This window comes from Podarcis gaigeae (genome assembly GCF_964106915.1).
Source record: "Podarcis gaigeae genome assembly, chromosome: 13".
Taxonomy (NCBI): domain Eukaryota; kingdom Metazoa; phylum Chordata; class Lepidosauria; order Squamata; family Lacertidae; genus Podarcis; species Podarcis gaigeae.
In genome coordinates this window covers 5,905,319-5,932,888 of record NC_139689.1, presented here as the reverse complement: position 1 = coordinate 5,932,888, position 27,570 = coordinate 5,905,319, and the positions used below count along the sequence as shown (strand labels likewise).

Here is a 27,570-nt window from a genome sequence, read left to right as displayed (position 1 = left end):
TCATCTTCCTCCAAGCCGAGTCTCTGAAATCGCCTCCGACGTGTTTAATGGCCTGAGCCTTTGATAAGGCCTCAAGCACATTCTATCCAGCAGGGTTCCCAGCACAGGGAAGAGACGAGAGGTTTGGGTACATTGTAAAGAGATTTATTTCTAAACTACGCAGAACAGAAAAGACACCCTCTCTTTATGAAAGCAGAGAGCAACTGAACAAAGGAACAAAGGAAACAGGAAATCACTAACGTCACATCCCGTCTCCCTTTCGCGTGAGACTGGAAGGTCTCAGGAATGTAAACAGAGTCCTGTGACTCCACGCAGCTGCTCAGTGAGAAACAGAAACTAACACAGGATTGGTGCAATATGTTCGAACCCTCTTGTTCCGGTGAGCAACCTGGCCACTCAATTCTGCACCAGATGAAGTTTCCGAACCATCTGCAGAGACAGCCCTACATATAATGCATTGCAGTAATCTAACCTTGAGGATACCAGAGCATAGACAACAACTTTGACCATTCCCATCACCCCTTGAGCACAGACCATGTTGGCTGGGGCTGATGGGAGCTGGATCCCAAGATCATCAAGGGAGCCACAAGTTCCAAATCCCTGATCTAGGGAGAGGAACAGCAGCTAACTGGGTATAAATCCTTCCGCTTAGAGGCACCCTTGGGCAACAGGGCAAAGTATTTTAGACAGACAAACTCTTGAGGAAAGAGCTGCAGAAAGTGAGCCAAGCCGCATGCTGGACTAGGCAGCGGAAGGCAGAACACTGCCCTCTTCCCTGACCCCTTCCACCCCATCTCCCTGGTCGTAAATCCCCATCTGAATATTTTAATCTCCCTGATGGCTCATTCGTCTTCAGAATCTCTGTATCGTTCTGCTCTCTTCTTGCCCTGAAGGGGAAAGTAGTTGTAGACAGTGGCGTAGTGTGGGGGGTGCAGGGGGGGCCGGCCGCACCGGGCGCAACATCTGGGGGTTAGGGTTAGGGGGCACAAATCCACGGGTTAGGGGGCGCAAATCCACGGGTTGGGGGCGCAAATTACTTGCCTTGCCCCGGGTGCTGACAACCCACGCTACGCCACTGATTGTAGAGACCTTCCTCCTGGTCTTCTGCCGGTTTCGCTCCGCTCTCCATCCATGATTGCGATATTGGGGGCTGAGGCAGAGCAGGGGGCGGCAAGGCAGTAAAAGGCGTCTGAGTCCTGAAAAGGAGAAGGAAATTGAGGGAAATTGAGGCTAATTGAGGCTGTTGGGAGCAAATTGAGGGTTGGCATCCATTTTTGATAGCAGGAAGGTGACCACCCTCCTCTTTTGCTTATCTCCAGTGCACAGCAATTCAGAGGCAGACTGCTTCTGCACAGTGAAGACCTCCTTAGCTGTCATGACTAAAATGCTTTGGCGGAATATTCTTCACAAATGTACCTCTTTTCAAAGGGCATCTAAACCACATCCTGTAGCAGCCAATTCCATAGCTCAGTTTCTATTTCCTTAAATAGAGAGGGGGGAGCCAGTTATTGTATTGTCAAAGGTTCATTTTTAAATGGTTCCACAATTTCTGTCCCAGTTTTTTTTATTATAAAGAGAATACACACAGCGGCTCACAGCAAAGGTGAATGGTCAAGCAACTCAACAGATCTGCTCCCTTCGCCCCTTCTGCCCTTTCCCTGCCCATTCGCTGTATCCCTGTCCCAGCCACCCCATCTCTTTCAGACATCTTCCCTTCTCTCCGACATGCCATCATTTCCCCCTCCTTATCTGCCATCCCCAAACTTGTCCTTCTTCCTGGATAGCTCAGTTGGCTAGAGCGTGGTGCTGATGATGCCAAGGTTGCAGGTTTGATCCCCATAAGGGGCAGCTGCATTTCCCTGCATTGCAGGAGGGTTGGACTAGATGATCCCCTGGGTCCCTTCCAATTCTACAATTCTATGATTCTTCCTGTGGGGTCTCTTTGCTCCTTTTTCTGCCTGGGACACCCCCCGCTGCCTGTTCCTCCAGTTGCCTTTCATCCTTTTATCTCCCAGCCAACAAGACATTGTCCCTCTCTTGACTGATCTCTCCTGCATTTCCAGGTTACCACTCATTGCATGGTTTGTGGGTGCTCTACGCCTCCAACTATGTTCAAAACTTTAAGAACTGAACTGCTGCCTGAGCTGGCTCTTTCGCTCCTCCCTTCCTCCTTGTGTGCCATCACCACTGATATTTTGGTCGGCCAGTCTAGGAACACTTTTTGGAAGAAATGCTTTAAATAAATAAAAAAATCATGAAGATACACATCACATCAGTGTTATACCAGCATTACTTGCCGTTACCTCTGAGGCTTCTTAGTGGCGCTGAACATTTCAACGTACTCGGAATTCGCTTCTTTCTTGTTTTCCTGCTCGGATTTCAACGCTTCCAAAGTGGAAATGAAGAGAGAAAAGACAAGAAAGATCGTGAGACAGGGCTGGTCCTGAAAAGAAACCTCTTGAGGCTGGGAGTTCCACAGGACAGACACAGGCAAGGCTCCCTCCGACATCCTAACCACATCCAATTCGAAGGAAGACAAAATAAATGCTTGTTTTTGTTGCTTTTAACCAACACTGCTCTCCCGGCCACCACTCTCACGACACAGAAAGGAGCATCATCCCCTAAATATCTTAAGCAGGCTTCTACATACATAGGTAGTAGTAGTAGTAGTAATAATAATAATAATAATAATAATTTATTTATACCCTGCCCACCTTTTGGGTTACCCAGCCACTCTGGGCAGCTCCCAACAGAATATTAAAAACATGATCAAACATCAAACATCAAAAACTTTCCTAAACAGGACTGCCTTCAGATGACTTCTAAAATTCAGATAGTAGTTTATTTCCTTGACATCTGATGGGAGGGTGTTCCACAGGGAGAGTGCCACCACCGAGAAGGCCCTCTGCCTGGTTCCCTGTAATCTCACTTCTCACAGGGAGGGAACTGCCAGAAGGCCCTCAGAGCTGGACCTCAGTGAGCGATGGGGGTGGAGATGCTCCTTCAGGTATACTGGGCCAATGATATGAGAGGCCCACAGTCTCCAGCATCACCTACCTCTCTTCCTTCTCGTGCAGTAAAAAGCAAGAGGGACCATCAGGATCGCCAGTGGAATCACCCAGCGTGCATATAGCAGGGGTGACGAAGAGCAATTTGGTGCCCAAACTGCAGAAAGGAAAGAAGGGGATTTGGCTGTTGGTATGAATAAGGGGTCCTGGCAAATATAAGGGGAAGAAGGGGAAGAAATGGAGGCAGTGAGAGATTTTACTTTCTTGGCCTACATGATCACTGCAGATGGTGACAGCAGTCACGAAATTAAAAGACGCCTGCTTCTTGGGAGAAAGGCAATGACAAACCTAGATAGCATCTAAAAAAGCAGAGACATCACCTTGCGGACAAAGATCCATATAGTGAAAGCTCTGGTTTTCCCAGTAGTGATGTATGGAAGTGAGAGCTGGACCATAAAGAAGGCTGATCACCGAAGAATTGATGCTTTTGAATTATGGTGCTGGAGGAGACTCTTGAGAGTCCCATGGACTGCAAGAAGATCAAATGCATCCATTCTGAAGGAAATCAGCCCTGAGTGCTCATTGGAAGGACAGATCCTGAAGCTGAGGCTCCAAGACTTTGGCCACCTCATGAGAAGAGAAGACTCCCTGGAAAAGACCCTGATGTTGGGAAAGATGGAGGGCACAAGGAGAAGGGAACGACAGAGGACGAGATGGTGGGACAGTGTTCTCGAAGCTACCAGCATGAGTCTGACCAAACTGTGGGAGGCAGTGGAAGACAGGAGTGCCTGGTGTGCTCTGGTCCAGGGGGTCACAAATAGTCGGACACCACCAAACGACACAATAACAACAACAACATGAATAAAGGGAGGAGAGACTCCATTGCAGCCGTTGTTGAAGACACAGTAACAGTAATTCAGTGAAGTTAAAAACATATCAGTATATTGGTATACCGATATACCAAAGGAACAGAAAAGACATTATATGTATGCGACAGCAGCCACATCGATGCTGCTAGCCTAGAGATGGAAAGAAAATTCTGTCCCTACCCGAGAAGAAAGGCAAATAAAACTGTTGGACTATGCCGAAATGGCAAAACTGACTGGAAGACTCAGGAACCAAGGAGAACTAAACTTCAATAAAGAAAGGGGGAAATTTATAATTTATCTAGGTGATCACTGTAAACAAGTGAAAACCCTAGCAGGATTGTAATAACACTTGCAATGTAACTAATATTATGGACAAGATGGGAAGATATAAAATATGGATTGTGGAAAAATATGCAGTTAAGAGGGTGTACAATAGGACCCATGGAGGGGAAGGTGGAAAGTCCAGAAATTTGGACAAATCTCTAACTATGGGTATGTAATTTGGATTGTTATGAATTAATATTTGTAAAATATTAGGGCATGGCTCACCTGTGACTTTCACCGTTTGGCTCCAGGGAGACATGATCCATCGGCTGCTCAGTTTCTGCTCATACCTGCAAGCAAATCCCCCAGTGTGGATGCTGGCTGTGACTTGGACCAGGATGTTTGCAGAGGCGTTCGAGAAGGCATTCCTGGGTTCTCCGGAGTCCGCCAGAGACTCTTCACTGCTGGAGGAAATCTGGACCCCATCCTTGTAGAAATGGAACCTTTGCTCTGCGTCACTGCCAATGGCCGAGCAAGTGAGGTGCAGGAATCCCCCTTCCTTCACCGCTCCAGACGGAGGATCCACTGTCAGCACGGGGGCAGGAGGAGGATCTGGAGGAGCCAGCCACAAAGGAGAGGGGGTTAGGAGGGACCACAAGATGAGGAAAAGCTGTTGCTCAATGTCAGAGCATCTATCTGCTTGTCCTAAATTCAAACCCTGGCAGGGAGATGCAATCCTTGGCAGGAGGAAGAAGAAGAAGAAGAGTTTGGATGTGATATCCCGCTTTATCACTACCCTAAGGAGTCTCAAAGCAGCTAACAATCTCCTTTTCCCTTCCTCCCCCCCAACAAACACTCTGTGAGGTGAGTGGGGCTGAGAGACTTCAAAGAAGTGTGACTAGCCCAAGGTCACCCAGCAGCTGCATGTGGTGGAGCAGAGAAACGAACCTGGTTCACCAGATTACGAGTCTACCACTCTTAACCACTACATCACACTAGCTACAGGAGCTACTGAAGCTGTCCGTAAAAGAAAATGAATACAATAGCTAAGTGATTTGGAGTCTGTGGTTCACTGAGGTTTTAGGTTCACTGCAATGTATCTAATATTATGGACAAGATGGGAAGATATAAAATACGGATAGTGGAAAAATATGCAGTTAAGAGGGTGTACAATAGGACCCATGGAGGGGAAGATGGAAAGTCCAGAAATTTGGAGAAATCTCTAATTATGGGTATGTAATTTGGATTGTTATGAATTAATATTTGTAAAATATTAGGGCATGGCTCACCTGTGACTTTCACCGTTTGGCTCCAGGGAGACATGATCCATCGGTTGCTCAGTTTCTGCTCATACCTGCAAGCAAATCCCCCAGTGTGGATGCTGGCTGTGACTTGGACCAGGATGTTTGCAGAGGCGTTCGAGAAGGCATTCCTGGGTTCTCCGGAGTCCGCCAGAGACTCTTGACTGCTGGAGGAAATCTTGACCCCATCCTTGTAGAAATGGAACCTTTGCTCTGCGTCGCTGCCATTGGCCGAGCAAGTGAGGCGCAGGAATCCCCCTTCGTTCACCACTCCAGACGGAGGATCCACTGTCAGCACCGGGGCAGGAGGAGGAGCTACAAGAGCTGTCCATAAAGGAAAATGAGTACAATGGCTAAGGGATTAGGAGTCTGTGGCTCACGGAGGTTTTAAGGGGCAAGCCATAACTAAATCGGGTTCATCCAGGCAGGGTTGCCAACAGAGAGTTGTGGGTTCATGAATTCCCCTCTTGGACTTCAGGAGGGGAGAGGAGAGGACAGGATCAGGAACATGTGTTGCACAACATTCAGGGGAAACGTGCAGTGTCCGGGAATGTAAACGTTAGCTGGCTAAACTCTTAATCCCCATTTGGGGATCTGTACTACTCATGTCAAGGGACGCGGGTGGCGCTGTGGGTTAAACCACAGAGCCTAGGACTTCCCGATGAGAAGGTCGGTGGTTCGAATCTCCGCAACAGGGTGAGCTCCCGTTGCTCGGTCCCAGCTCCTGCCAACCTAGCAGTTCGAAAGCACATCAAAGTGCAAGTAGATAAATAGGTACCACTCCGGTGGGAGGGTAAATGGCGTTTCCGTGCGCTGCTCTGGTTCGCCAGAGGCGGACTAGTCATGCTGGCCACATGGCCCGGAAGCTGTACGCCGGCTCCCTCGGCCAATAAAGCGAGATGAGCACCGCAACCCCAGAGTCGGCCTCGACTGGACCTAATGATCAGGGTCCCTTTACTTTTACCTTTCTACTCATGTCATGTGTAAGCCATCACATCCCCTAAATTGCCCTAGGAGTCTGCACTGGTACAATAGATGGGTCTCCCCACTTCAGACCTTTTCCATCTCTCAATGGTATGAGGGTGGTGATCCCTTTGACAGCACATGTACTAAAATTGGAATGATACAGGGAAGATTAGCATGGCCCCAACTCAAGGATGACACGTAAATGTGTGAAGCGTTCCATATTTTTTCAGGGCTATATATTTTTTAATAAGGACTGGGGGGAAATTGTAATATATTTGACAGAACCCTGTAAACGGTTAAAAACGTTATCAAGATTGAAATAACAATTGCAATGTGAAAAGAAATATAGGAGAAAATAGCGTTTTATGGAGGATATGATTTGCAGTGCAAAGGGTTATTTGTGGACTCCACAAAAGGGAGGGTGGCAGTCTGAGAATCCTGTATTTTTTTATTTGATTTTTTTCTGTGAATGCCAAACCAAATTGTAAAACCAACAAAAATAGTTATAAAAGAAGTAACTGGTATGAGGGTGATGTGTCAGAGCTTTACAGCATGCCCCAGGCCCCTTGCCTGGTTTCTTACTCATGAGTAGTATTAATGCTTGACTACGGGTTACAGCATGGGACACGGGTGGCGCTGTGGGTAAAACCTCAGCGCCTAGGACTTGCCGATCGCATGGTCGGCGGTTTGAATCCCTGCGGCGGGGTGCGCTCCCGTCGTTCGGTCCCAGCGCCTGCCAACCTAGCAGTTCGAAAGCACCTCTGGGTGCAAGTAGATAAATAGGGACCGCTTACCAGCGGGAAGGTAAACGGTGTTCTGTGTGCTGCGCTGGCTCGCCAGATGCAGCTTCGTCATGCTGGCCTCGTGACCCGGAAGTGTCTGCGGACAGCTCTGGCTCCCGGCCTCTAGAGTGAGATGAGCGCACAACCCTAGAGTCTGGCAAGACTGGCCCGAACGGGCAGGGGTACCTTTACCTTTACCTTTATGGGTTACAGCGCTATCTTCCAAGAAACAAAGACAGACCCACATTGCAGTCTGAGAAGATCTCAACAAGGTTCCCACTTCCGAGGTAACCCTGGCATCTGAGAACATCACCCGCTGGCTTATAACCATGCCAGACCAGTGGTTCTGCTAACATTGTATACACTGACTGGCAGCATCTCTCTCCAGGTCCTCAGGCAGGAGAGTTTCCCAGACCTACCAGGAGACAACGGGGATTGAACCTGGGACATTCTAGGGCAGCCTTCCCCTTCGTCTTCCAAGAGAACTATGTGTTTTTTTTAAGGCCTCACCCATCACTGAAATCCTGATCCTTCTGCTTTCTGGGGAAGAGATGTTCCAGCTCGATTCCACAGCTCGGTACATGCAAAGATGATCCGCGCTGTCTTGAGGAGACAAGCTCCTCGTGTACGTAAAGGAGGCCAGAGGAGAAGGGGGCCTGTAGTCATACAACAGCCATCGGTCCTTCCCAAAGAGAACCCTCGACATGAGAAGGTTTTCAGGAGCAGAGCATGTGAGTTTCACAATCTCCCCACTGCTGTAGATGTCAAGCTTCGGGGACACAGAGAAGAACGGAGGACGAAGGCGGCCTGAGAAGCAAATAAACAGATAAGGAATAAGAAGCCAGCCTTGTTTGGCGATGCCCCATTTCCCTTCAAAATGCAAACCGTAAGACCGCCCAAGTTTGGCAGGGCAGGAGACCAGGGTGGCCTGCCACAAAATGTTGCAGTGTATGCCTAGCAGTTAATAGTTGTGTTCTTGTTGCAACAGGAGCTTCCTTGTCCTGTTCAGGATTTGTAGGGAAGGGGGGAGTTTCAGGGTGGGGGAAAGGATAAAATGTCCCGCCGACCTATAGTGCTAGGAGACAAGGGGCAGCCAGCCAGCCTAGTGGTGTGTTCAGGGGCCCCTCTGAAGCAGCTCCAGGTTCATTTCAAGGGGTGATTTCAAAGTAAATTCACCTCCCCTGCAGGAGAAGCTTTGGAACAGTATTCATGAGATAGGGATTGATTTATTTTTCTTCCGAAACTGCAACTTATAGGAAGATGCTTATAGGAAGTCTCTCCAAGGACCGTAATGTGGGTCTGAAATTGTCCTCTTACTCCAGCCCAAAGCATCCCCATAGTTCATGCCTCTAGTGCCTCTTTCTCCCAGGGGGTAATCTTCTACTCTTTGCCACAGTTAAGGGATATTATTATTATTATTATTATTATTATTATTATTATTAATTTATTATCTGGTTTCCCCAGCCACTCTGGGCGGCTCACAATATAATATTATAAACATGATAAGACATCAAATATTTAAAACTTTCCTAAGCAGGGTGCCTTCAGGTGTCTTCTAAAAGTCAGGTAGCTGTTTATTTCCTAGACATCTGATGGGAGGCCATTCCACAGGGTGGGTGCCACTACCAAGAAGGCCCTCTGCCTTTTGATGATATGAACTAGCCAAACTTAACTCACCTATAATGGAAACCTCAATGCGGTTACTCCGTTCAGACAGTTGTCCTGCACTGCTTTCTTCTGTGTATTCACAGACAAATGATTTCTTTATTTCCTGAAATCCTGCAGTGATTTCCAGGGTATTATCAAACTGTTCTTGGGGTCTAGTGTAATTACCATCTGCTTTCAATTCATAAAAGAAGAACTTGGCTGCCGGCTGCCCTTCCGGGTGGGAGCATTTCAACTTGATCCGTTGTCCCTGGAGAAAGGTCTGTCTTGGAGGGATAATGGACAGCTCTGGAGCTGGTGGAAGCAAAACTGCTTTGGGGAAAGGGAAGAAGTGCAAGGGGGGAATGCCATTCAGAGAATTCCCCATATATGAGATTAGGACTACAATATGAGTCTGTGCAACTTCCAGACCAATCCCCCCAGCACCTCTCCTTAACATTCATCTATATTCAAAACATGAAGCAATGTTATAGCAATTGTGCTCTCTTGCTTTCCCTAAGGAACCAGGAGGATGTGGACTTTGTGACTATATTCAGGGACCTTGCTTTGTGTTCCTTGCACCTGGCAAAAACAACAGAATGGTTTGGGCAGAATCACCCAGATGGTTTGGACTTTGCATGTATTCATTCACAAAGAGAATGTTCTTCACCAGCGATCGACAAGCACCACCGCGGTGAAGACCAGAATATTCCTCAAGTGCTGTTTCCCTCCACGTAAGCGAAGGCTTTCACGATTCTTCAACCCTGGGTCACCAGATGTTGTTGAACTACAGCTTCCATCAAGCAGGCAGGGGAAGATGGGAGTTGTAGAGCAACAACAATATCTGCGCCCCCCAAGGCTGAAGAATTGCTTAAAATAAACCTGCCCCTTTGCTACATCACATTAAAGCTCATCTTCACAACAGACTTGAATCTTCAGTACTGTACTCTGTTGGCTTCCCCTAGGAACTATGATGGTGGCAGTTTTCTGACTACGCTGAGAGATCTTGGCCAGAGCTCCTTTGTTCTCTCTCACAGTTACAACTACCAAAATGGCAGAGTAGGAGCCATGTCAAATCTGTATCCAGGGCAGCTGTTTACCAGCTCCATCTGGTATGTAGGCTGAGACCCTATCTGCCTGCAGACTGTCTCGCCAGAGTGGTACATGCTCTGGTTATCTCCCACTTGGATTACTGCAATGCGCTCTACGTGGGGCTACCTTTGAAGGTGACCCGGAAACTACAACTAATCCAGAATGCGGCAGCTAGACTGGTGACTGGGGGTGGCCGCCGAGACCATATAACACCGGTCTTGAAAGACCTACATTGGCTCCCAGTACGTTTCCGAGCACAATTCAAAGTGTTGGTGCTGACCTTTAAAGCCCTAAACGGCCTCGGTCCAGTATATCTGAAGGAGCGTCTCCTCCCCCATCGTTCTGCCCGGACACTGAGGTCCAGCTCCGAGGGCCTTCTGGCAGTTCCCTCACTGCGAGAGGCCAAGTTACAGGGAACCAGGCAGAGGGTCTTCTCGGTAGTGGCGCCCGCCCTGTGGAACGCCCTCCCATCAGATGTCAAAGCGATAAACAACTACCTGACATTCAGAAGACATCTGAAGGCAGCCCTGTTCAGGGAAGTTTTTAATATGTGACATTTTAGTGTATTTTTCATCTCTGTTGGAAGCCGCCCAGAGTGGCTGGGGAAACCCAGCCAGGTGGGCGGGGTACAAATAATAAATAATAATAATAATAATTATTATTATTATTATTATTATTATTATTATTATTATTATCATGATCCCCAAGATGGCTTAGCTTTCGTGCAAGCAATTCTGTCACAAAGAGTACGTTTCTCACCAGTGATGGACAGCACAACCTCGTTACTCAGTGAAGACAGGAAGAGTCTCTTTTCCCCCAGGTAAGCACAGAGAAATGTTTTGTTTGTTTCCAGGTATTCTGTGGAAACCTCCAAGATATTTTCCACCTGTTCTTCATAAATGACCTGTACACCAGCTCTCTTTTCATAGAAATAGAACCACGTTGCCATCTGTCCTTTTGGGGGGAGCATATCAATGAAGCCTGTTCTCCACAAGCAAAAGTGTTGTGTGGAGGTAAGAGGGACAGCCAAAAGCCTGATGGATGTGCAGTCACAGTATCTGAGAAACAGAGGGAGATACCTGGGAATATCCCTCTGAATTATCCTCAACTTTGATTACTGCTTGTAATCAAACGCATCCCATTCCATCCTTTACTCCAATGCCTCATGAACTCGAAATCAGATTTTGAAAATCTCTCTCTCCTCCCTTCTCCCTTTCACCATCAATATGATGTCACAGCATTAAAAACTTCCCTAAACAGGGCTGCCTCCAGATGTCTTCTAAAAGTCAGATAGTTGTTTATTTCCTTGATATCTGATAGGAGGGCGTTCCACATGGCGGGAGCCACTACCGAGAAGGCCCTCTGCCTGGTTCCCTGTAACCTCACTTCTCGCAGTGAGGGAACTGCCAGAAGGCCCTCGGAGCTGGACCTCAGTGTCCGGGCTGAATGATGTGAGTGGAGACGCTCCTTCACATATACTGGACGCATACCATTTAGAGCTTTCAAGGTCAGCATCAACACTTTGAATTGTGCTCGGAAACGTACTGGGAGCCAATGTAGGTCTTTCAGGATCAGTGTTACATGATATCAGTGGCCACTCCCAATGACCAGTCTGGCTGCCACATTCTGGATTAGTAGTAGTTTCCAGGTCACCTTCAAAGGTAGCCCCACGTAGAGTGCATTGCAGTAGTCCAAGCGGGAGATAACCAGAGCATGGACCACTCTGGCCAGACAGTCTGTGGGCAGGGAGGGTCTCATCCTGCATACCAGGTGGAGCTGGTAGACAGCTGCCCTGTCCATGGAGGTTCAGGTCAATTCTGTGTCCAGAGAATTGACCTGCGCCTCCATGGACAGCAGTGAGTCCAAAATGACTCTCAGGCTGCGCACCTGGTCCTTCAGGGGCACAGTTGCCCCATTCAGGACTAGGGAGTCCCCCACACCCGCCCGCCTCCTGTCCCCCCAAAACAGTACTTCTGTCTTGTCAGGATTCAGCCTCAATCTGTTAGCCGCCATCCACCCAATCATGCAAAATGTGACAATCCTACATCCCATAGAGCTTCTGGCTCCTATCACAAAAGTTGAAAGAAGAACAGAAATCCGCTTTACCTGCCTGGACTGATCTCCCGAGGAGGATCTGGAGACAGACTGGAAGTGAAGAGCAAAGAGAGATGCAGTGTGAATGTGAGATAGACGACGAATTTCCAATCTGAGTTGAGCAGAGAGGTCACCAACCTGTCACCAAAGCAGCAGACTTCATCCTCAGTCAGTATCCCTGGAAGAACAACCACGGCTGGAGCCCCAAATCCACCTTCTCTCTGGTTTCTGTCCCAAGAGAGACAATGAACCGGCCTTGCGGAAGTCTGTCTTCTCAAAATAAAGACTAAAGACAGGAAACACAACATCACACCCTCGACTCCAGCCCATTGTGTAGACACACACCCTGAGCTGTGTGCAGAACTCGGCCTGTAGGCTTTAGCCCTAACCACAAGCTTTAGCCATCTAGAAACTGCTAACCACATCTTATCTTGCTGTGCCATCACCTGTTTTTCTCTGCGGTCAAAGTTCTTGAAGCAACCCAAATGGAACAATGTGCAGCAGGATGGGAGAAGGGAAGAGCAGAACTCAACTTTACCTGCATAGACGGGTCGCCAAAGGAAGATCGGGAGATTGGACGGAAAGCTCCTGCTCTCTGAAGCTGGTATTAGCTGCTTCCAGCCTGCCAAACTCCTTCTGTCCCCTCCTCTTTCCCAAGTACAGTTTAAAGAAGTCACGTTAGAATTTAACTTGGAAATGTGAAAACACATGCATTGAGAAGCGGATTTCAGTGCAACACGCTGAGAACCTCAGCTGAAACTTAATTGTATTTACAATATAAATACATTTAAGTAAAAAAAAAAAAGGCGAAAGATTTATACGATCTGAAGAGAAACCAGAGTATAACGTTTGAAACCAGAGATAACGTTTGTTAGTTTTAAGGAAGATTTGTGATAATATCGATCAGAAATATTGTTAAAAAATAAGGTTAACAGCAAAATAATACTGTAGTGCAATATCAGTTTAAGAAATGTGAAAGAAGTGAGTAAAATGAAGGATTATCAGACAAGCTGAGGGAAGTCAAAAAGGAGAAATTCGTGATAAAATGAAAAGATGTTTGGATTGTATAATTTTTGTATTGGAAAATGAATAAAAAATATTTATTAAAAAAAAAGAAAGAAACTTAAATGTATTTACAGTGGTACCTCAGGTTAAGTACTTAATTCGTTCCGGAGGTCCGTTCTTAACCTGAAACTGTTTTTAACCTGAAGCACCACTTTAGCTAATGGGGCCTCCCGCTGCTGCCGCGCTGCCGGAGCACGATTTCTGTTCTCATCCTGAAGCAAAGTTCTTAGCCTGAAGCACTATTTCTGGGTTAGCGGAGTATATAACCTGAAGCGTATGTAACCTGAGGTACCACTGTATTTGCATTTAGATCTCACCCCTTTCCTCTGTTGGCAAACATATATTTCTTTGGTTAGTTAAGAAAATTTCTCTATTGCTGGACTGCAGTAAAAGCTTGGCTGTAGTTTAAAGGAAATATCAAAACTATCAACAAAGAGTACGTAGCTAAGAACAGTGTAAAACATGAATTGTAGTTCCCTGGCAGCCACACAGCCAGGCATTGACCGGATCCAAAGATGCATAGCTTCAGCAAGGTTAATTTTAATTGCCTTCAGGCCAAACCCTGGTGGGAACCAAGCCGCCAACAGAGTTACAATGTAGGGCCCAGGGCTGGATTTAGGTTTGACGATGCCCTAAGCTACTGAAGATAATGGGGCCCTTTATATGTCCAGCTGTCCTTTGTCAGCAACAATTTGTCACTGCTTTTGTGCTGAATATATGCTATGTGGTAATTTATGAACCTAATAGGTATCTAAAACCATTTGCACATAACAAAATATGTATTTTATCAAAGTAATTGTTGAACTGAAATACAATTAAGAAGAAGTATATTCATAGTGAAATACAATTAAGAAGAAGTATATTAATAATAGTGGGACACGGGTGGCGCTGTGGGTTAAAGCACAGAGCCTAGGACTTGCCGATCAGAAGGCTGGCGGTTCGAATCCCCGCAACGGGGCGAGCTCCCGTTGCTCAGTCCCTGCTCCTGCCAACCTAGCAGGTTGAAAGCACCTCAAAGTGCAAGTAGATAAATAGGTGGGAAGGTAAACGGCGTTTCCTTGCGCTGCTCTGGTTCGCCAGAAGCGGCTTAGTCATGCTGGCCACAGGAACTGTACGCCGGCTCTCTCGGCCAATAAAGTGAGATGAGCCCAGAGTCGGCCACGACTGGACCTAATGGTCAGGGGTCCCTTTACCTTTTTATATTAATAGTGAAATAATTATTAAGCTCTAACTTAAAAAGATTTTTTATTCATAACAAAATTAATAATGCAGTCCCATTGGCATTTGGCAATAACAAAAGTTCCTTTAGAAACACAATTTACAAAGACTCATAATCTGGTTTTTTATCTTATATTTTGGAATCGTACATCCAGTTTTTTCCCTTTAAATTTTTTTTGGGGCCCCCAAGAGAGTGGGGCCCTAAACTATAGCTTGTACATAAATCCGACACTGGTAGGGCCCTACCCTGTCCAGAAACCTACAGAGTTTCGTTTGTTTAAGACTGAAACAAAAGAAGTTTTGCTTTGCTTATTTATTTGAAAGAGTCCTTTAATGACAAAGAAAACACCCAAACAGGTCATATTGTAAATGCAAAGCAATGCTCCATGAAAACCAAGCAATCATTTTCTGAGGGCAGGTGACCCCATGCCCTGAACCCCCATGGCAGGCACCAGAATGGAGAAGGCCTTTCTCTGGAACACTCCCCCCCCCCCCCAATGATAGACAGGGCTGACATAGACTTTGGGTCCATCCTGGAAACTGTCCCCGCTGCATCTCAAAAACCGCTTTCCTGGTCGTGCACAGAATGAAAGAGGACACCTGAAAGCCCCAACATTATCTTTCGCTCCTCTTTCTCCTTCAACAGAAAGCGAGCGGGACCATCAGAATCAGGAGAGTAGGAGCCGAGCGCAAATATCCCAGGGGCAGAGATGGATTTGGTATGGGTGATGATGGTGCTGATGAATATGGCCCCTGACCTGAAAGGAATAAAGAGGAATCTGTTATTTTTTCATTGTGTTTCGCTTGGGTCTTTCGTCCTGAAGGCGTGACGTCATTTGAAAAAGGTCCCAAGAACTTGGAATGTTGATTTTTATCTCTTTAATGACGGTACAGTGGTACCTCTGGTTGCGAACGGGATCCGTTCCGGAAACCTGTTCACAACATGAGCAGAACGCAATAATAATAATAATAATAATAATAGTAATAATAATAATAATAATTTATTATTTATACCCCGTCCATCTGGCTGGGTTTCCCCAGCCATTCTGGGCGGCTTCCAACAAAACACTAAAATACAATAACCTATTAAACATGAAAAGCTTTCCTAAAGCAATTCTCCGCCTCTGCGCATGCGCATGCGGTCATTTTGAGCAAGTAGTGAAACCCGGAAGTAACCCGTTCCATTACTTCCAGGTCGCCGCGGGACGTATCCTGAAAGAACTTAACCTGAACCGAACATAACAAGAGGTATGACTGTACTATCGATACCTTACAATCCCTATTAAAACATCTTCAGTATGTAAAGGTTGCCAGAGATCAGTTGCGTGACAAGGCACCCGAGCCACAAAGTTCCCAAGAGAACAATAAAACACACCTACACAAAGTATTTTGGATTATGGGTTCAAATAGGCCACGACTTTATTGATTACAGATGTGAGCGATTTGGCTTAGGCATTGGGGTGAAGCCAGACTATATCTTGACTCCTGCCCATCTGCAGGCAGTCCATTTAAGGGTAAACCACCGATAGGGGGTGCCCTATAACTTACATCAAATAGGGGCACCCCGAGGTGTCCCCATAGGGGCTGTGACATGGCCCTAGCCCACGCCCAGGCTTAAGACAGGATTCACACCGCAGATCCCTTTAACACAGCCTTTCTCAACCTGTGGGTCCTCAGATGTTATTGAACTACAACTCCTATCACCCCTAGCTAGCAAGGCCAGAGCTCAGGAATGATGGGAGTTGTAGTCCAACAACATCTGGGGACCCACAGGTTGAGAACCGCTGCTTTAACAGGATACCCTCACTAAGGAGGGGCAGGGGAGGCAGCAACCTCCCCTCCAACCATACGAAGGCTTACCCACAAGGTTGTGACGATTGCTACTAGGTAGGCGAAAACCAAATGGCCGGTGCCAATTTGCTAAGTGGGGAAAAATTCCAACCGGCCCCAACAACATGGCGACCGACAACTGGCACAGCAAGGTCATATCAGAGCAAAGCATGAAAAGAGGGTGGTTGGGTGGGTTGGGTGATCCGACGAAAAGGCAAGGAAGAGGGGGCCAGTCTGCCGGCCGCACCAAAATTAAATGGTCTGCAGCCATAATTACTCTGGCCGCAGAGTGACTGGGGCTGTCCCCAGCACAGATGACACGGTTGGCCGTGACGCAGGGGGGAAGGCTGCGTATCTCCCCCTAGTGTTGAGGCTCGGCTGACTGGCTGCAACAACACCCACCGGATAATAATAATTAATAACAACAACAACAACAACAACAACAACAACAACAACAACAACAAATTATTTATACCCCGCCCATCTGGCTGAGTTTCCCCAGCCACTCTGGGCGGCTCCCAATCAATTGTTAAAAACAATACAGTAGTACCTCAGGTTAAGTACTTAATTCCTTCTGGAGGTCCATTCTTAACCTGAAACTGTTCTTAACCTGAAGCACCACTTTAGCTAATGGGGCCTCCCACTGCCGCCGGGCCACTGGAGCACGATTTCCGTGGGTTAGCGGAGTTAGCGGAGTCTGTAACCTGAAGCGTCTGTAACCCAAGGTACCACTGTACAGCATTAAATATTGAAAACTTCTCTAAACATAAGATAAAATGTGAGCGGACCTCTCCATCTCCATCTCCATCCCTCCCCCCTCCCCCTCCATTTCCCCCCAAGCATGAAGGCTGAGACGCAGCATATGAAATAAAGAAGATGGCGATAATTGTGTCCCTTGTGGAAGACCAGACATATTGATAGCCTCATTTTCACACAACACATCAAAGTGGATTGTGCTACTACTGCTAAAGATGGCTCTCACTTCCCCAAAATGACTCACCTGGGACATTCACCACGACTTTCCCTGTCTTGCTCCATGGAGACATAACCCACCGGCCACCAATCGCTTCCTCATAACGGCAAGCAAATTCTCCACTGTGGTTGACCTTGGCTTGTAAGATGCCCATAGAGGTGTTTGGGGAGGTATTTGCACGTTCTCTGGATACGTCATGACTGGTGGCCATCTCAGCACCATCCTTGAAGAAATGGAATCTCTTCTCAGTTATGGTCCCATTGGCCAAGCAAGTGAGGCGCAGGGAGCCCCCTTCGTTCACCACTCCAGACGGAGGATCCACTTTCAGCACCGGAAAAAGAGGGGGATCTGGAGGAATCATTCGCAAAGGAGAAGTTATGAGCAGGTGACCTAGACATAGCTTAGTAGTTAAAAGCTTGTGGTCCATGTGGCCTGTAAAGGAAGCTATAATAATAATAATAATAATAATAATAATAATAATAATAATTTATTATTTGTACCCTGCCCATCTGGCTGGGTTTCCCCAGCCACAAAGACAAAAAATACACTAAGATGTCACACATTAAAAACTTCCCCGAACAGGGCTGCCTTAAGATGTCTTCTGAATGTCAGGGAGTTGTTTATCTCTTTGACATCTAATGGGAGGGCGTTCCACAGGGTGGGCACCACTACCGAGAAGGACCTCTGCCTGGTTCCCTGTAGCTTTGCTTCTCGCAGTGAGGGAACCGCCAGAAGGCCCTCGGCGCTGGAACTCAGTGTCCGGGCAGAACAATGGGGGTGGAGACGTTCCTACTGGACCGAGGCCGTTTAGGGCTTTAAAGGTCAACACCAACACTTTGAATTGTGCTCGGAAACGTACTGGGAGCCAGTGTAGGTCTTTCAAGACTGGTGTTATGTGGTCTCAGCGGCCGCTCCCAGTCAACAGTCTAGCTGCCACATTCTGGATTAATTGCAGTTTCCAGGTCACATTCAAAGGTAGCCCCACGTAGAGCGCATTGCAGTAGTCCAAGCGGGAGATAACCAGAGCATGCACCACTACAAGGTGTAACCAGAAAATTCGGTGAATGGTCACAGAAATCGGACAGCGAGAAATATTCGAACATACATGCCTTACAGGCCTTCAAAGTAGGCCTCCTCTGATATAACGCACCATTGACAACGTTCGTGGAACTGTTGGAAACTTCTGGAGAAGTCCTCTTTTCGTACTGCATTCAGTTCTCCCGTCACAGCAGCTTGGACGTGTGAAATGTTGGGAAATCTGTGCCCTTTCAGTGGAGATTTCAGTTTTGGAAAAAGAAATAAATCTGGTGGGGCCAGATCGGAAGAATATGGAGGGTGGGACAACTCAGTAACCTCAGTAATGATTTCATGTGGAATATGCAATTCTTCCACCATCATTCGGACGCACAAACGCCGATCCCACATCAATAACTCACTGATTCTGTCAACATTTGCTGCCCTTCAAGGAAACACTTAAACCACTCATACATTGTCTTTCGAGTTATGGCTTCAGCTCCGTACACAATTGTGAGCATTTCGTGGGTTTCTGATGCCGATTGTACAAATATTTCTCGCTATCCGGTTTCTGTGACCGTTCACCGAACTTTCCGGTCACAACTTTTTTTTAAAAAAAAATGATATTTATTAGAAGTTTCAAAAATTACAGAGAAAGAAAAAATAAGAAACTTGTATATATTTAGGTCAGACAGTTCTATGGGAACTCAGGGGTCTAAGGCTGGTATATTGTTTTGTTGATTACTGAGCGTGTGCCTGAATAAGTTTATTTTCTGAATTTAGAATCATAGGATTGTTGAGCTGGAAGGGATTCCAAGAGTCATCGAGTCCATACAATGCAGGAATCCTGTCCACAACTGCCCCTTGGTGGGCCTGAACCACCAACCTTCTGGATAATAGCTAGATGCACTGACCCACTTTGTCTACTCCTCAATAGATTCCATCAACAGTGTCTCCGAAAAATTGTACACATCACTTGGGAAGACAGGCGAACTAATGCCCATATACTGGAAGAAGAAAAGATCACCAGTGTTGAAGCGATGATTCTTCAACATCAACTTCGTTGGACTGGTCATGTTGTCCGGATGCCTGATGATCGTCTTCCAAAGCAACTACAGTGGTACCTTGGGTTAAGAACTTAATTCGTTCTGGAGGTCCGTTCTTAACCTGAAACTGTTCTTAACCTGAGGTACCACTTTAGCTAATGGGGCCTCCTGCTGCCGCCGCACTGTCGCCACATGATTTCTGTTCTCATCCTGAAGCAAAGTTCTTAACCCAAGGTACTATTTCTGGGTTAGTGGAGTCTGTAACCTGAAGCGTCTGTAACCCGAGGTACCACTGTACTCTATTCCGAACTTTAAAATGGAAAGTGTAATGCTGGTGGTCAATAAAAGAGGTTTGAAGACTCTCTCAAGGCAAATCTAAAAAATCGTAGTATAAACAATGAAAATTGGGAAACACTGGCTTGCGAGCACTCCAGTTGGAGAACAGCCTTTACCAAAGGTGTCCTGGGCTTTGAAGACGCTCGAACCCAGGGCGCAAGGGAGAAACATGCTAAGAGGAAGGCACGCTTGGCAAATCCACACCGTGATCAACTCCCGCCCGGAAACCTATGTCCGCATTGTAGAAGGACGTGTGGATCTAGAATTGGCCTCCACAGTCACTTACGAACTCACTGTTAAAACCATGTTTATGGAAGACAATCTTACTAGGCTACGATTGATCGCCAGAGAGGAAGAAAGAAGAAGCACTGACCCATTGTGCCATGTGCAAATTTGGCAAGGAGGACTCTTCACCCAGATGACACCACTGGCACTCTCCCAAAAAGATCTGTGCCTTGAGACCTGAGAATGGGTTGCTGGCCAGTAAGTCCTACTCAGAGCAGACCCAGTGAAATTAATGGGCTTAAGTTAGAGCCACCTGACATTTAATAACTCAACAAGGAACATTCATACATGCAAGTTCCCACACTATGATTACTCTGAAGGAAGTTTCATTCAGTAAATCAACGTTGATCCTTTCCTTATCACTGCCCGCTCACCTTATAAACCTTCCAGGCAGTCTGAAATCCTTCTTCCTCCTTCCTTCCTTTCTTTTAATATAATTTTTATTAACAGGCCAATCAAATCACATTAATTCCAAATTATACAGTCAGATTTTTAATTTTTTTTGGGGGGTACCCATACATCAAGCTCCGAAAGGGGACCAAACATCACGCATGTTGCTGCTTTAATTAAACAGCTCTATCCAGTTCTGTCCAGATAGTCTCTTTGTTACTTTTCTCATCTTCTTGTTGTTATCAAATATTCCTTTCTTTGCGATCTCTGATAATCTTCACAAGCGGGTTGAAAACAAACATCCTCTGTGTGGGTTTTACACTTTCCAAAAATCATATCACATAAAGAACAGACGCCATATCCACACCTCCGAACACTTCCTCCGTCTGTCCGTTAATTTCCCCAGGCTTGCCAAATATCTCTGGGGGCTCTGCCAGTTCAAGATCACATACCGATAACCATACATTCACATTCCGATGATCCTGGTCTCCTCCCCCTCGTCTTTCTATAGGCAAGCCTGTCTTAGCGAAACACCATTTGTAACTGCGTCATAAAACTTTCAATTCCCCGGTGTTTCTACCAATCCTCTCTTTGATCATTTCCACACAGTTCTTGATCTCCTGCTTGTGATTAATAATTTGCAACGATTCTTCTTTCTGGAGGGGAGGGTTATTAATACTCACATAAGATAAAAAAAAAGTTTTTTCCTCCCCCCCTTTCCGTTTCATTCCAACATACCAGTCTTTTAATGATTGTTTAGCCCGTCACTCCGCTCACAGAGATCCATTAATCAGCAGTCTTTACTCCCGATCTTCACTTGATGTATGCGCATTAGCTTCTTTCCAATTATATATTTCCAATTATATATTCCGAGCTAATGCGAACCAGTGCGCGAATTAGAGACAGCGTCCGGGAGAGCCGGGTCTCACTCGAGGGCTTCGTGCCAAGTGCCCACACCCCCTTCTTTCGAATCCGGGGATGAATTATGGACACCGCTGGCAAGGCAGGCCCCCTCATTCCCTTGGGGGGAGCAGGGAGGCTGCATACTCCCATCACAGCCTCTTAATTACCTCGTGTGGGTCGGAGAGATGTTATTGTCGGCCATCTTCCAATGCGCCCCCTGGTGGCCCCCCCTGAAATCCTTCTTTCAGGGCACCTTTTATCATATGTGGTGGAAATGCAAGGTAGTAAAAGAATTTTGGGAAATGATATACAGTGAGTTGAAAAAAATGTTTCAAATAACCTTTTCCTTAAAACCCCACCTGAAGCCTTCCTTTTAGGAATTCTAGGTGCCGAAATCCAAAGGGAGCAGAAAATACTATTTATGTATGTGACCATGACTGCACGGTTGTTATTGGCCCAGAGATGGAAAGAAGATAAAGTCCCTAACAGAGAAAAATGGCAGATCAAGTTGATGGATTACTCCAAAACGGCTAAAATGACCGGAAGAATCAGAAATCAGGGAGACCAAAATTTTAATAAGAAATGGGGGGAAATTATAATTTATCTTAAAAACCATTGTAAACAGTTAAAACCGTTAGTAGGCTTGGAATAACACTTATAGTTTAACGGCGAATTTTGGACACAAAGGAGAGGTAAAAGATTTGGATTATCATAAAAGATGCAGGAGGAAATGATTAACAATAGGATTAAAGAAAAGGGAGGAAGGAAGTCTAGGCGATTCTTTGGAATCTTGTTTCTATGTTGGATGTGACTGTAAAATTTTAATCTGAAAAACCAAATAAATAAATTTATATATTAAAAAATTGAAATCCTTCTTTCAGAACACAGTGCTCCTCTCCCTCTTGTGTTGCGAATCAACGAGACAACGCCAAACAGCAAAATGGAAAGATGCTCACCTGCCATGGCTACAAAGACAAGGTTGCTCTGTGGGGACCAGATTTCCTGTCCTGAGGGCATGATCCAGTACACACAGCTGTAACTCCCAACAGTATCTTCATTGACATGGAACATCTCATAAGGCCCCATTCCACTATTGGGCAACTCCTTGAAGGTCCGATCTTGCTGTTCTTTGAGGAATGTGTATCCTGCCACCTTCGGGCCAATAGGAGCCAAACAAGTGAGAATCACCCTTTCACCTTTCATGTAGATGTGGTGCTGGGGATCCAAGGAAAGAATTGCTGCAGGTGGAATCTCTGGAGAAGGAGAGGAAACCCAGCCAGTCAGGAAACAAACGAATGAAAACCAGAGGACGAAGACACTCTGAGAAGCTAAGCAAAAGAGCACAGAATAAAGAGGGCATCTTATCTGGGGAAAGATCGAAGCAAATGAATATAAACACATATGCGTTCATTCTTGCAACAACTACCATTTAGTTTTGGGGTTTTCTTGACTACCAAGGTGGTATTTGCTAGCCTTCCAGAATGTTTGGTTCGACACACTTGACAGCAACAAAAATCCAACAAGTGGTAAATTTGACCAGTTGGATTTCTGCCTTTTGCTGCTGTCAGATGTACCTTGTGATAGGAATTTTGAGGTCTTAGATATATGTTAAATGTTCATAAGTGTACCAACCAAACACATACATAGATCAGCACAGGAAGGCCAACCTGGAGCCATTTTGATTCCCAAACTGTCCCAAACTACCAAATGTTTTCTCTGCAAGGTCAAAGGAAAATGGAAAAGCCTCCCCATTGTCTTTTCCTTCACAAATCCTGTCTTAAGGGCATGTTTGTGTTTGAATAGGGTGTGAGCCTGTGACATGGCCCAAGAACTAAGTATTTATCATTACAAAAGACTAGCCAGTCTCCCCAGGCAATCCAATCAAGTAACCTGCCAGACAGGAGATAAACAACGACAGGAGAAAAACAACATTCAAATTTCTGTTGTAGACCGCCTTTTCTGTGATGTAGGTATGATGTACCTGAGGGGTGGTCTTAGGTTACACCCCTTCTGTGATGTAGGTATGGTATATCTGAGGGGTGGTCTTGATCTACAGGTTGGCAATTTCAAAAGTCTTTATAAGGCCTTGCGCACCATTTTTCGGGGTTCCTCCTCTCTCCTGCGGGTGAGGGGAGCACCCTGTGGCAACAGATCAATAAAGATCAAGCTTACTAGCTCAATATTCTCTGGTTGGCCTCTGTTATCTTCTTCTACCAATAGAGAACCTACGTAAGGACTCTATATGGGCTCTTGGGTACCCCATAAGGGAAAAGGGCAACTTTTGTTTACAACAACCTGAGCTGTCAATTTAATCATATACAAAATTGACACCCCGGCCATCCCTTGCAACTGCTTACTAAAATCAGTAACAATTAAACAAAAATGGAAACTAACTTTACCTGCATGGACTGATCTTCAAAGGAAGATCTGCAGACAGGCTGAAACTGAAGAGCAAATGAAAGGTATCACGAGAAATGGTGTGGTTTGTGAGACAGAGGGTGAGCTTATATAAACTCATCCTCTATCTCACAATCACACCATTACTAAATTTTCTGTTTTACAATTTAAAATATTCATTAAAATATCAGTGACTTCCCTTCTTCCCTTTTGATATACGATATACGATATCTTACTTGTCATCGTCCCATACAGAACAATGAAATTGAAAAACTACATAAAACATTCAAAACCCCCTAAAAACTCCGAAACCCCATTTTAAAATACAATATAGTATAGAGACTCCTTATGCTGCGTTTAGAACCAGAACTGCATTTGCATAGAAACTGTTTCTCAGGCGGCTAGTCCTGGCCTTTATAACCCTGTCCCTTCTTCCAGAAGGCAGAAGCTGAAAGAGATCATTTCCGGGGTGGGCACTATCCTGCGCTATCTCTGCAGCTTTCTTATGGCACCTGGAAGCATAGATTTGATCCAAGGTGGGAAGAGTGCACCCAGTTATTCTCTCCGCAGTCTTTACAAGCCTGGACAGCATTGTTTTTTCCCTGGCCGTGCAGCTCCCAAACCACACACATGGACCATAAGTTAATACACCCTCCAAAGTGCAATGGTAAAATGCCATCAACAGGTCCTTTGAGAGATTGTTTTTCCAGAGGATTCTCAGAAAATATAGCCTCTGCTGTGCTCTCTTCATCAGGTCTTTGCTGTTTCCCCCCCAGGTTAGGTCATCTCTCAACTCCATTCCCAGAAATCGAAACACCGAGACCTGTTCCACGCACTTCCCCTCAATAATAAGTGGCTGAATATTCAATTTACATTACAAGTCCACAATGATCTCTTTTGTTTTCTTTAAGTTAAGGAGTAAGTTGTTTTTCCTGCACCACTCCCTCAACTGCTCAACTTCCTTCCCATAGGCCGCCTCCGCCTCTCCAGCCGTGATTAAACCAACCACAGTTGCATCTGCGAACTTTCTATGGTTCATTTTGCATATCATAAATCCATGCATATTTTACAAAAACTGAACCATTCAGCATTCCGTTATTGCATCTGTCAAAACTTATTTACACTGTTGAATTTATCTTAATGCTGCCAATGTTTTCAGCTACGAGTGATCGCCAAAGAAAAAGAATATTAAAACTGCCCAGTGGTTAGGGCAGACTTGTGGCAGCTGAGCCGGAAATCCAACAAAATATTAAAATACAATAACCAATTAAACCCCTGACCATTAGGTCCAGTCATGGCCGACTCTGGGGTTGCGGCGCTCATCTCGCTTTATTGGCCGAGGGAGCCGGCGTACAGCTTCCGGGTCATGTGGCCAGCATGACTAAGCCGCTTCAGGTGAACCAGAGCAGCGCACAGAAACACCGTTTATCTTCCTGCCACAGTGGTACCTATTTATCTACTTACACTGGCGTGCTTTCGAACTGCTAGGTTGGCAGGAGCAGGGACCGATCAACAGGAGCTCACCTCGTTGTGGGGATTTGAACCGCCGACCTTCTGATCGGCAAGTCCTAGGCTCTGTGGTTTAACCCACAGCGCCACCCGCACCCCACTATTAAACATTAACAGTTTCCCTAAACAGGGCTGCCTTCAGATGTCTTCTAAAAATCTGGTAGCTGTTTTTCTGTTTGACATCTGGTGGGAGGGCGTTCCACAAGGTGGGTGCCACCCCCGAGAAGACCCTCTTCCTGGTTCCCTGTAACATGGCTTCTCGGAGCAAGGCAACCGCCAGAAGGATAAGGATAGAGAGTGAGTTTTTGGCTACCGTGGTCTTGCCTCCATCTATTCATCTCTGACCAATCATGGGCTTAGGCGACCTTGGCGAGTAGGGCAGCAAAAGCCAACCCCCCTATTTTGTCTATAACAAGAGAGAGGCCCCAAACCTGTTATCAAAGCAGCAAATTTCATGCTCGGCCGGCGTCCCTCGAAGGCCAATGGCTGGGTCCGCTGCTTCACCACTGTCTCTCTGCTTTCAAAGAGAGGATGAGTTGTCCCTCCCTAAGTCTGCCAGACTGCCAGACAAGAGCAGGAACTGAACCGTCATCACCTCCTTTCCTCCCAGCCACCACAAAGCATTGCACCTGGGCCCCCAGCACAGCACACAGCTCAGCTCATAGGCCTTGAGGACACCAAAAGCTGCTGGGTGGAACAACCGATGTTCCAACCAGCTCACCACATCTCTGCTTGCATTGCCTATGCTCAGCCTCCTTCGTAACCAAAACATTTGAGAAGGCGGTAGAATGAGGCTAGAAATGAGAAAGCGGAAGGACGCAGCAATCACAGGCGGTCGACTCAAAAAGGGGCCTCAAGAAGAAGATCAAACCTCTCGATTCTTAAGGAAATCAGCCCTGAGTGCTCACTGAAGGACAGATCGTGAAGCTGAGGCTCCAAGACTTTGGCCACCTCATGAGTAGAGAAGAAGACTCCCTGGAAAAGACCCTGATGTTGGGAAAGATGGAGGGCACAAGGAGAAGGGGACGACGGAGGACGAGATGGTGGGACAGTGTTCTCGAAGCTACCAGCATGAGTCTGACCAAATTGTGGGAGGCAGTGGAAGACAGGAGGGCCTGGCTGCTCTGGTCCAGGGGGTCACGAAGAGTCGGACACGACTAAATGACTAAACAACAACAACAAAATGTTAGAAGAGTCCTGCTGATCTGGCCAAAGTGGCTTCTAGTCCAGCATCTTCTTCTGACAGTGGCCAACCAGGCACCCCTTTTGGGGAAAGAAGAGACCAGGGTCAGCAGAATGGGAACTCCAGCACCAGGGAGCAGGAATAAGATCCTCAACGACCGCCTCTCCCTATATGAACTGATCCAGACCCTGCGATCATCACCTGAGGCCCTTCTTTGTGTGCCTCCTCCACAAGAGGTCTGGAGGGTGTCAACACAAGAACGGGCCTTTTCTGTTAGGCGTAATGGTTTAATTCACACAGAAATGAAAAATGTACATGTATTAAAGAAGGTTTAAAATGGAACATGGCTAAATGTATAATGGTAACACTGAAGTTTCCCCCAATGCTGTTTTCTAAAGCTGTAATTAGTTTTCTGAGCTGTAATTAGTTAATGATGACCTGCTGTTTGTTTTTCTACTCTGTACTGAGAGTGAACCTTTGATCATGTGATGAAGGTATTGAGTTACAAATCTGCCGTTTTGAAAAGAGCTGCCTTTGAGTCTTTGCCTTCCAAACCCAACAGAGTGAAGATGCAAATGGAGTCATTCTCTGAATGCAACAGAGAACAAACCATGTGATAATGGCTTGGCAAGAGTTGGAAAGCAGGAGAGAGAGAGAGAGAGAGAGAGAGAGAGAGAGAGAGGGAGGGAGGGAGGGAGGGAGGGAGGGAGGGAGAGAGAGAGGGAGAGCGCTCTGCTTATAGGTCTCTTTGGACTATTTCGTATTTTGTAACATACTGAGCCTGTGCTGGTCAACACAAGATAATGTACAGATGTTTTAATTGTTTTGAATAAAGTTCTGCCAGTAAAAGTTTAAGCAATATTTTCATGGGTCTGGACAAAGTTTCATTTCCAAAGGAAAAACAAAAAAAATCGTTCCAGTAGCACCTTAAAGACCAACTAAGTCAGTTCTTGGTATGAGCTTTCGTGTGCATGCACACTTCTTCAGATACACTGAAACAGAAGTTTCCAGACCCTTCTATATAGTGAGAAGGTGGGGAGGGATCCCCACCTTCTCACTATATAGAAGGGTCTGGAAACTTCTGTTTCAGTGTATCTGAAGAAGTGTGCATGCACACGAAAGCTCATACCAAGAACTGACTTAGTTGGTCTTTAAGGTGCTACTGGAACGATTTTTTTTGTTTTGACTATGGCAGACCAACACGGCTACCTATCTATTTCCAAAGGAGTCAGTTTTTAAGCTACCAGTTGCTTCAAACAGCACAATATTATATTTGCAACATTTTCTGCAGCGGCTCCCCGTTTGTGAGATGTTCTCCCCACGGAGGTTCCTTCTGGCGCCTTCATTATACATTTTTGGGTGCCAGGCAATTATTTAAATGTGTTTTTGGGAGGGGGGTTA

General features: G+C 46.1%; 2 protein-coding genes across 3 annotated transcripts; both read right to left on the bottom strand.

The window, feature by feature from the left end:
• Positions 1-1,033: 1,033 nt before the first annotated feature.
• Positions 1,034-12,643, bottom strand: LOC310830721 (uncharacterized protein; the record flags this gene model as incomplete). The annotated part of the gene is made up of 10 exons (XM_083710550.1): positions 12,467-12,643; positions 12,159-12,306; positions 12,033-12,071; positions 8,868-9,164; positions 7,701-7,997; positions 5,232-5,766; positions 4,427-4,998; positions 3,058-3,165; positions 2,304-2,385; positions 1,034-1,196 (listed from the first exon to the last, which is right to left on the bottom strand). Exons 2-10 carry the CDS (start codon positions 12,181-12,183, stop codon positions 1,034-1,036), a joined length of 2,118 nt encoding a protein of 705 aa, XP_083566676.1. The 5' UTR covers positions 12,184-12,306; positions 12,467-12,643.
• A 1,723-nt stretch (positions 12,644-14,366) lies between these two features.
• On the bottom strand, positions 14,367-25,703 carry LOC310829002 (uncharacterized protein). 2 transcript variants are annotated; one of them, XM_083707140.1, is made up of 5 exons: positions 25,418-25,703; positions 23,480-23,518; positions 22,037-22,333; positions 17,134-17,454; positions 14,367-15,061 (listed from the first exon to the last, which is right to left on the bottom strand). In XM_083707140.1, exons 3-5 carry the CDS (start codon positions 22,281-22,283, stop codon positions 14,943-14,945), a joined length of 687 nt encoding a protein of 228 aa, XP_083563266.1. In that variant the 5' UTR covers positions 22,284-22,333; positions 23,480-23,518; positions 25,418-25,703; the 3' UTR covers positions 14,367-14,942. The 2 variants fall into 2 exon arrangements, with proteins under 2 accessions (XP_083563266.1, XP_083563265.1); XM_083707139.1 differs by lacking the exon at positions 23,480-23,518.
• Positions 25,704-27,570: the final 1,867 nt, after the last annotated feature.